The following is a 10,399-nucleotide window of genomic DNA, read 5'->3' on the forward strand; positions in this document are numbered from 1 at the left end:
TGTTGTCTGTGCTTGATTCAGAGCTTCATTGAATATCACTTATTTAACGGACTTGCTCGAATCCAAGACAAAAATATTATGGCTGTCCTATTATTGGACCATTTTAAATGTTGTTTTACATGTCCCTATAAACCAGCATGGCATTTGATGCCCTTGGAAAACACAGGGTTTTGTGTGTATAAAAATATCTGTAGGGCTGAAGCTGATGATTATTGTCATCATCAATTAATCTGCCAATTATTTTCTCGATTAAGTGACTGATAGTTTAGTCTACAAAATAGGGGTGCACGATTCAGAAAATGTCGATTTTCGAATTCAAAAATGATTGACAATTAAAAAAACGATTCACAGTATGTAAATGTAGTTACTTTTCCCATGGGATTGCACTAGACATACAATTAAAAAAAAAAAAATTGAATCGGTAGAGCTTGAATCGCGATACAAATGTGAATTTTGCACACCCCTGCTATAAAATATCATAAAATAGAGAAACATGCCTCTTACAGTTTCCCAGAGTCCAATGCAACCTTTGAATGTCTTGTTTTATCGAACCAATTGTCCGAAACCCATACATTATTCGGTTTACAATGGTACAAAACAGAGAAAAACGCTCACATTGGAAAAGCTGCAACCAGAGAATTGGGCTCAAATGACAGAAATGATTAATCAATTATCAAAATAGTTGCTGAATAATTTCCTCTCGTCGACTGACCAATCGATAAATCAACTGAGGAATGTTTCAGCTCTACAACTGAGTTTGTAATATCAAACTGAAGTTGTTTGATACTGAGTTCAATGTACTGGTCAGATACAAAGACACACTGTCTTACCACAATCTTTCCTCCTGGCCCCTGACTGTTGACCGACACTCCCATCCACTGGTTCTCTTTGCTCTCTTTGGTTAAATCCTCTACACGGAGACAGGGCCAGGAATAGACACAAAAAGATGATATTGTAACTTCAATATTGGGGGGGAAAGTGTGTATGAATAGCTTAAAACTGCACAGATGCCCTCAGATATCTCACCGCTGTTGTCAAAGTTAACTCTGGGGCAACTAGCTGAGGTGGAAGTCATGTCACAGTTGTACAGTCCTCCTGTCACTTTAGATTTTTGGCGATTCAGGGCTTTTGCTCTCGGGGCACCAACCAGCAGCCTGCAACAGACGGAACAAATAAATCTGTTAAACCACATGCAGCTCAATCAGAATGAGGAGCATTCTGGCATTTTCTTCCACTTTGCACATTATATTATAACACATTCCAGTCTACTGTGTCCCACAGCAGCCACATTCTCACACACACACACACACACACACACACACACACACACACACACACACACACACACACACACACACACACACACACACACACACACACACACACACACACACACACACACACACACACACACACACACACACACACACACACACACACGCCACCAAACTGATGTTCCATGTCCTCACGGTCCAACTGAGTCAAAGACCCCTTTCAGACGCCTGCTGTGGTTGATTGTACTTGGCTGTCTATCTCTCTCTCCACACACACGCACGCACACACGCACACGCGCGCACACACACACACACACACACACACACACAGAGGCTGCCATTGTGGACAAAGGACAAGGTCAAACCCATCATTACCTACTTTGAGAACTTAAAAGAACTGGAGTCCAAACCTATATGATCTACCTTACATTTCCACTTTGTTTTAGTTTTTTTGAGAATGCGGTACACAGGCTAATGCTCATACAACACCTACTTTTATGCTATGATTTACTAAGGTTATTATTATCAGTATTATTATGGCATTTCAATATGATACCTTGATGTGTCCCCCACCCCCCACCTCCCCTTATTTATTTATTTTACATTTTATTTTAGATTTTACTTTACTTTTAGTCTTTTACTTGTAGTGTTGTAATGCTAGTTCAATGCATTTTGATGAATGATGTTTATGATGGATGTTTAAAGAAAAAGGTTAAAAAATGGAAATTATTATTTTTCTACTGATATACATATTTATTCCATGTATTTCCTGTGTTATTTCCATCAATAAACAGATAAAAAAAAAAAAAATGCCACACCCAACCAACACCCCCACCATCCAGCCAGTTCCCAAAGTTTCCTACAGAGTAAATCAAACAAGTCATGGATGTCATCCTTTGAACTGATGCTTCTCTCTCTCTCTCAATGTCTTTAATTCAAAGGGGCTTTGAAAGTTTCACTAACAATGTTGCCAAAGCCTTGACATACAAGTTATATGAACATTAACATAATATTAGGATGGATTCATATTAATCATATAAATGTATTTGTATGGCAAATATGAAAACAAGTTATTAAGCAATATGAAAAATAAATTACAATTAAATTATAATACAAATGTAAAGAAATAGGTGTGTGTGTGTGTGTGTGTGTGTGTGTGTGTGTGTGTGTGTGTGTGTGTGTGTGTGTGTGTGTGCGTGTGCGTGTTCCAGAAGCTCTTTGCCTTGCTTTGTCTGTCCAGAGTTAACATTGCGCAGCACACTGTCTTCACCAGATGAGATTAAGCGAAGCCATTTTTAGCTGGAACACAAAGCGTTCTCAGATACGCACACCATCTGGGAGGGAATCATCTACAGAGACATACAGTCCGAGTGAAGAGCTGAGGCCTAATGTGATCAGCATGTTGGCAGCGTAGACCCCACTAGTCAACACAGCAAACACTAACTGCATGTGGGAGAAGATGTCGCAAATAGAAAGCGCATCGGCGTAAATCATCGTGAATATTGACTTGAGAGGGCGCGATGGGGATTAGCAAAGGACAATAAATCTGTTTGTATGACATACAAAATTATGGCTTGTTAAATCGCTTCACAAAATTGTCCACAGTTTAATATGCTGTCGTCATGACATGAATTTCAATGGGTTTTAGAGGAAATATTGAAAAAAGTATGAAGAACTACCTCTTCAATAAAATGCTTTACGATAAGTCATCACAATGGAAACAAACTCACACAATGTTGAGCCAATGTGAACCACTGGATTTGGTTTGGCTTTGTTTCACAAACCAGAGCACTATAATTTGTGCCGTTTCCATCCAGTAAGTGTTTTTTTAAACTACTAGGGAAGGGAATGACACTTGACACAGAAGTCAACTCTCCACCACCCATATGTGCGCTACAGTAGCGAACAGAAAAACATATTTTCACACCGAGTGAAATTGTTGGGGCTTGTGCTTGTCTATCAAAGATGAGTCTGATTCATCACTTTAAAGATGGCTAACAGTGAATCCCAGGTGGGCACGTCTTCACTCCCATTGTCCTCGGAGACACAGGAAGTCAGGAGAATAGACGGAAAGAGCTCTGCCAAGACACGTTGAACTCTGGGAAACAGGGGTCACTGGGTCTGGGGTCTCCGCTGCATTAATGGATGCTGTAGTTCCTACTTCTACATAATCCCATTGTGATACTGATTCCCTGTCTCATTCAGGTGTTTCCTTTGAGGTAATGCAAGCAACACTAGTACACAAACAGCATCAAAAGAGGTTATAATCTTGTAATTTGTATGCAACAGAAATGTGCTCGGGTCCGTCGTCTTTCTTTTTTTCGATTTTAGTCCTTCTGCTGAACGTGGAGGTCTTTTCTTAGCAGCACAATCACTGACTGAAACATTTCGTGGACGCGTCTCTGGGTTTTCAGCCGTGCCTTGACCTGCTGCAGCAGTCCTCTTCGTCTCCAAAGCTAAACGCTGCTGTGGTCCTTTCTCAGCCGTGTGACGCATCACTCGAGCTGCTGCGCGCTAAAGTCGCAAGGCTACACCAGTTTGTAAACTTTCTCAGACAAACTGAGAAATACAGAGAGAGTTTTGCGGAACCAATAGTCTTAAAGCTATAGTGCGTAGATTCTGTCGCCCCCATGAGGAATTCTAAGTAATGACAACAACACTGTCGGCGCATCCACATGATACAAGCCTTACGTGATCGCGCACGCGCCCCCAGCCCCAGTCTTCTGCGATGCAGTTGCTTGCAGCTAAGGAGGACAGGAGGATTAAAAAAACATGATGGACTCCTTCAGAAGAGGTCATTATCTTCACTTGAGTTTCTGCGCGGGAAAGTCACCGGACGACACAATCTTCTGAACACAGCCATACTGAGAAGTACAGAGAGAGTTGTGTGAATCTGTCTTAATTAGCTTTGTAGCAACTCATTTTGCAATGGCTTGAATGGAACAGACTTTCAGTAATATAAAATGTATAGCCTAGCGCACTATAGCTTATAAGTAGTTGCTTACAAATGATGCAAATTACAAAAAGCCTTGTTTGAGAATCTAAATTGGAGACCAATCTTACTACACACATATTATCTTTATTGCTACACATTATTAGTATGTTTTGTTATTGATGAGGGAAGTGCTAACATGTTGTGTCAGGGACTAGCACTGTGATAAGGTTGACCGGCCGCTGCTGTCACTGACAGGGACTCAGCTGTAATCTAATCGTTCACCACCAGCAGAGGAAGCCCTAACACACAGTCTACAGGAAGGACAAAGACAACAGAGCGTGTGTGTGTGTGTGTGTGTGTGTGTGTGTGTGTTTGTGTGTGTGTGTGTGTGTTTGGGTGCAAGTGTGCAATGACTGGCAAAACAGACAAACACATACTGGCAGTGGCACTCAGACACACAGGCGGAGTGACCATTACAGAGACGTCCCATTGAGAGAGGTGTGTGGGTGTTTTTCACAGCAGCAAACTGGCTGCCGGCTAGGGCACAGCCCGTTGCTTAGCGACAGCCAGCGGCACCCGATCAAGTAGACCTCCAAATGGGTTGCAGATCCAGAGGTTCACGTCATGTGTTACCCAACTTCTCTCTCCATCCGTCTGCCAGGATCGAGCCCGCCGAGTCTGAATAACAGCTGACGTTTGGTGCCCAGATGTAAAACTGATTTATATTCCTCTCAGCATTCTTTCAACCATCACCTCTTTCCTTTCCTCACTTCTTTTCTCTCTCTCGCTCTTTGATGTTGGATACCCTCAACTAACCCGAGGGGGAAAGGTGGTTGGGAAAGGGCTAAATCAGAGTCTCACACTTGTACACAGACCAAATACACACTCACACACAAAGTTGACTTACTGTAAATTCTAGTCTCCCTATCTTACCGATCATTTGACCTAGACACAGAGTGACATTGACATTACTATTTAACAGGCCGGATTATCCGGCTTTCCTCGTTCCCACAGCGTGTCCCTATATCCTTCACTCTTCTTGCTACCTCTACATTTCCCCAGAGCCAGTTTTATTGCTCAGAAACACACACACACACACACACACACATGCATTTACTTTCTCCCACACATTTCTCAGACTCGATCCAAACTCTTAAACTTCCCTAACCTCTCACACCGTCTCCTCCTCCCTCCGCTCCCAGCTCATGCATTTTGCGCTCTCCCTCTTGATTGTATTATACAGACAGCTCCTTCTGGTAATTATGACCAACCATGGAATGCAACACACACACACAAACACACACACACACATACACACACACATACACACACACATACTGACACATGCACATACACGATCCCACCAGCTCCTGCCCTCTCCTGCAGGTACATGTAGCACTCATCCCTGCATTTTCTCAGCATACATGTTGCAATGTACTTTAGTGAACTCAACTCACCGTCAGCACATACAATCTATCTATCTATATATCTATGTCTATCTATTTATCTATCTATCTATCTATCTACATTATTGTTTCTTTTTTTGCCTCAGGTTAGGAATGTATCAAGCAGCTTTCTGACACTCGTCCAAGTGACTGACAACAAGGCAACGCCTCAGTGCTAAGCCACAGCATGCATCAGCACCATTAAAACTCCCCGAACAGACACATGCATTAGGGCTGCTCGATTATGGAAAAAAAATATAATCACAATTATTCCGGTCAATATTGAAATCACGATAATTTAACACGATTATTCGTTGACTTCTGGCAAGATGTTGCAATTATTGAACTTAAAAAAACAGTGGACAGAGGTAAATAAATCAACAGTAAAAAAAAAAATCAACCCATAACTGTGAAATTTGCCTTAATACTTTTCCTATTTAAACTTTATTTTTTCAGTCAGAACACAAGAAAAAATAAGAGTTTACTAGCAAAACGTAATGAGCTAAATAATAGTTTTTCTCGATTATTCTGTTTTTGTGATCATTAGATCACGATTACATTTCAATTAATTGCACAGCCCTAACATGCATAAATACACACACACACACACACACACACACACACACATCCACAGGCAGCACATGAATACATGTGCACACACACAAATACACAGTCCACACAGTGAGAGCACATTCCACCTCTATAACAGCAGTATGGGCACCATCACTTGCAAAACAAACATCTCATCTCAAACAGCTCATTCGTTATGATGAGCTTGGACTGAACCATTACTGATTAAGGACAAGACTACATTGCAAAAGACTAGTTCCAAAAATTATTCAGTTAGGTGGAGTATTATTGTACTTGACAACAGATTAGGGCAAATATCTCTGCATGATGGTAAATAAACCCGAAAATTACTCTCTAAATGAATCAATTACAGTAATAGTTCCATAAAATGTCAGACAATAGTAAAAAACAAACAAAAAAAAAACATGCCAATGGCACTTTCCCAGAGCCACAATTGCTGTATTGAAATAGCTCATTTTGTTTGACTAACTGTTCAAAACTCAAAGTATTCAGTTTACTACCATAGACAACGAGGAAAACCAGCGTAGCTTCACATTTAAAGAGCTAGAATACGCAAATGTTTGGCATTTTTGTATAAAAATTACTTGAACGATTAATGGATTTTCAAAATTGCAGATTCACTTTGTGTCTATCTACTACTCGGTTACAGTAATTGCGTAATTGTTTCAGCAGCTGACACCTCCACTGACAACTCAATCTACATTATCTACACTGATGTCTGTTGCTTTCCAGTTCACAAAATCTAACGGTGTTCTGTTTTCTTGTGTGTGTGTGTGTGTGTGTGTGTGTGTGTGTGTGTTGTGTGTGTGTGTGTGTAAATAAGTTTAAAGAACAGGTTTTAATCTCTGTGGGGAAAGTCATAGATCTGGGAATTCCTTAATAGTTTGAATATCTTCCACTGTGTAGACTGTTGTGACGTTTTGGCATTAGTTCCAAACCCAATCCAAACCGCTAGGCGACTTTAGAGCACAGTTTCATCCCATCCGTTGACCAATTACAAAAAAGAGGTTGTGTATTGATCAGTTCTGAGTGAAAAGCCAGTTAATAGCAGCACAAATAGTTTGCATTTATCATTACCAGTATTAGATTTAGGCACTCATGCTGTTGCTGGTACTGTAAGTAAGGACCCCCTCTTGTATCCTGTATTCCTTTGGAATAATGTAACGTAGCCTTTTTTATTTTTAGACTCCTATAGTCTTAGTTATGTGACGCAACAACACAAGAGAAATGTATTAAAAAGATATTAGACATGTATTAAACATGTTTGCAGATAAGAGTTATAGATTTATTAGATTCGAAAGTTATTTATTAACTATAAAGATTTTCTTTTGTAAAAAATAAATTACATTTATCAAAAGACATCACAAATTCTCATAGCATAGTAAATTAAATGACTGAATCTGAAAGCGTTTCATGGACCCCAGAGTGCTGCTGGCCCCACTTTGAGAATCTCTGTTGTAAGGTACTTTAAATGACATAACCTAAAATGCTGCTTACACATCCATGCATCAGTATGAATAATCCAATGATTCTGCATTGACTACTTTTACTTTCGATCGTTTATGTTACATTTTCAATGCAGTACTTTGACTTGAGTATTTATAAAGTGTTGTATTGCTACATGTAGCCTACTTTTAATCTGAATACTTCCTCCACCAGCGACTATGGACCAGCAAAAAAATGTAAAGAATTCAGTTATGAATTCAACCTGCACATTACTCTTTAAATCATAAACATCCTGCCTGGTCCATTATGATCAAACAGATAAACTCCCAGATTAAAGAATTGGACTGCTCTGATCTCAGGTCAGTTAATATTCAGGCTATTCAAACCAGTGACCACTTGACGGCAGTTAGCCTTTATGCACAGTAACAAATCCCTGTGAATCAATGCCCATACAAATGCCAACAATGATCCAATGAGATGTTTTGGAACAAAACGCCAAAGCTCGGTCTTTATATAGCTATAAAACCACTCTGGGAGAAAAAAAAAGACAGAGAGAGAGAGAGAGAGAGAGAGAGAGAGAGAGAGAGAGAGAGAGAGAGATGTGGCCGCGCTGTGGACCGAGGTCCAATAAAAACTCAACAAAGATGCATGGCCAAGGGGGGTAGGCTTATGGTTCAACTTACAGCAGGTGTATACAGTAGCCTACAGTGCATTCTTTTTAGAAGCTGAAGACAATGGTTTGTTGAAAGCTGGTGGTAAACAGCCTAATGCTTTGAAACTAACTAACTAACGTTACCTGCGACATATAGGCTAAAGTTACCTGAGCTCAAATCATTAACGTTAGCATTTAGCACCCGTGACATTTCGACGGTAGCCTAACTTATTAAATGGTGCGGTTCTCAAAAGTGGGTTAGAAGGGATTTTTTTTCTCTCTCTCTTTCTTCCTGTAAGAGCTGAAACACTCCAAAACTACAGGCGTCTACATTGCCGTGACATTTTAATGACATGGTCCCAGAAGTTATTTTAATCACATATAGACCTATATAGCTTGTTTCCGAGGCGAGGACGGTGCACAAGTAACATTAACTGCCTCCAAACATTTGCCCCTTTAAAAAAAAAAAAAAAAGGAAAAAAGAAAAAGAAGAAAAGAAGTGTGGCTCTTACATTCTCTTATCCACCGGAGCAAGCTGCCAGTGCATGGCGAGAGAGAAGCCGAACAAACTGCCTGGATCTCCGCTCTTCCGCAGGACATTCTCGGTGTCCAGGTTGAACGCCGACAGTCGCCCACATCCCATTAGAAAGGCGACCATCCACAGTCCACAGGTGACCCTGCCCTCCATGAGGTACAAGCACATACAGAACTGCACTTGAACTGGGGAAAGGTGAGTCCTTACTGAAGGAGGTGCAGAGTGCGACTGACTGACTGACTGCTGGGGGGGGTTTGGATGTTGTACACTTTACAGATGCCCCTCCCACTGGCCTCTCCTGGCACACACACACAAATACACATGCTCACAGTAGCTGCAGTGGCCTTTCACACACACACACACACACACACACATCATCCTACTGTACCACACCCACCTAGTTGCTTGGATATGTAACTTATATTGTCAAGTATATGTTAGAGGGAAAAGATGAATGCCTTGTTTGTCTGTTGTTAGTTTGCAGCAGATCAATAATGTAATATAAGCAGCTCAATGATGCCTGCGGCTTTGTCAAAACACGTTTGCAGCAATAAAACAGTGATTCAGGCTACGCTGGCAGCTTCTAGGGGTGGGAATCACCAGAGACCTCACGATACGATATCATCCCGATACTTATGTCACGATACGATATTATTGCGATTTTAAACATATTGCAATTTTCTGCGATATATTGCAATGTATTACCTTTTTTCCCAACTTCAGATTTTTCCCAATTTCAAATGATGTCCCGAAAGGACAATTTTGTCAACATCTGTTTTATCTAAAAAGATACATTTCTTTGTTTGTTCATCTCACTTCAATTGTATTGGTGCAAAATGGGATTGTCAAGCAGACAAACTGACCAAGACATATATCATAAAAGATCGATACTTGGCGTCTGTGTATCGATACAGTATTGCCATGAAAAATATCGCGATACTATGCTGTATCGATTTTTTTCCCCACTCCTAGCAGCTTCTGAAGGTAGATCTCTCTAAGGGGTTGATAAAACATACTGTACGCTAAAGTCCCACAAGAGGGAAAATATTGGCAAAATACCCAGTAACATGTGAGTGCAATCTGCACCCTTGCTCCACGCTCTCACAGTAAATTGTGTTTGCTGACATCTTTGCAGTTAACAAGTAGAAGCAGAGACAATAGGCTGGGAGAGAGAAGAGGGAGAATCATGCCGGCACAGAAGTGAGTCAAGAACTAGAGCTGATGCAGCAGTGTGTTTGCAATACAGTTACAGTAGCATGCTAGGCCTCTAGAAGCCACAGCCCAGAAATCCAAAGCTTGAAATTAGTCCGATTTTAGAAATGCAATCCTTTCTGCGTTCTCCCTCAGATCATTACATGCTATCACCACAGGTCCTGTAATGGCTCGTTAGATGAGTCACAGAGCACAAAACCAGCACATTCACACACTCCCTCTCTAGATGGTTTTCAAGGCATTCCATGAGACCTAAAGCCTGTCGCTGCAACACAGCATTTTAGCAGACAACGCCGGCTTTGTCTGCAC

General features: G+C 40.9%; 1 protein-coding gene across 1 annotated transcript in view; it reads right to left on the reverse strand.

Moving 5' to 3' along the window:
- Nucleotides 1–9,120, reverse strand: part of LOC120567660 (integrin alpha-6-like) — a 29,750-nt gene extending 20,630 nt beyond the window's left edge. Inside the window, 3 exon segments of the mRNA XM_039814619.1 lie at nt 831–910; nt 1,027–1,154; nt 8,856–9,120. Coding sequence (XP_039670553.1) covers nt 831–910; nt 1,027–1,154; nt 8,856–9,046 — 399 coding nt within the window. The 5' untranslated portion in view covers nt 9,047–9,120.
- Nucleotides 9,121–10,399: the final 1,279 nt, after the last annotated feature.

The sequence above is a fragment of the Perca fluviatilis genome, chromosome 11 (assembly GCF_010015445.1).
Source record: "Perca fluviatilis chromosome 11, GENO_Pfluv_1.0, whole genome shotgun sequence".
Taxonomy (NCBI): domain Eukaryota; kingdom Metazoa; phylum Chordata; class Actinopteri; order Perciformes; family Percidae; genus Perca; species Perca fluviatilis.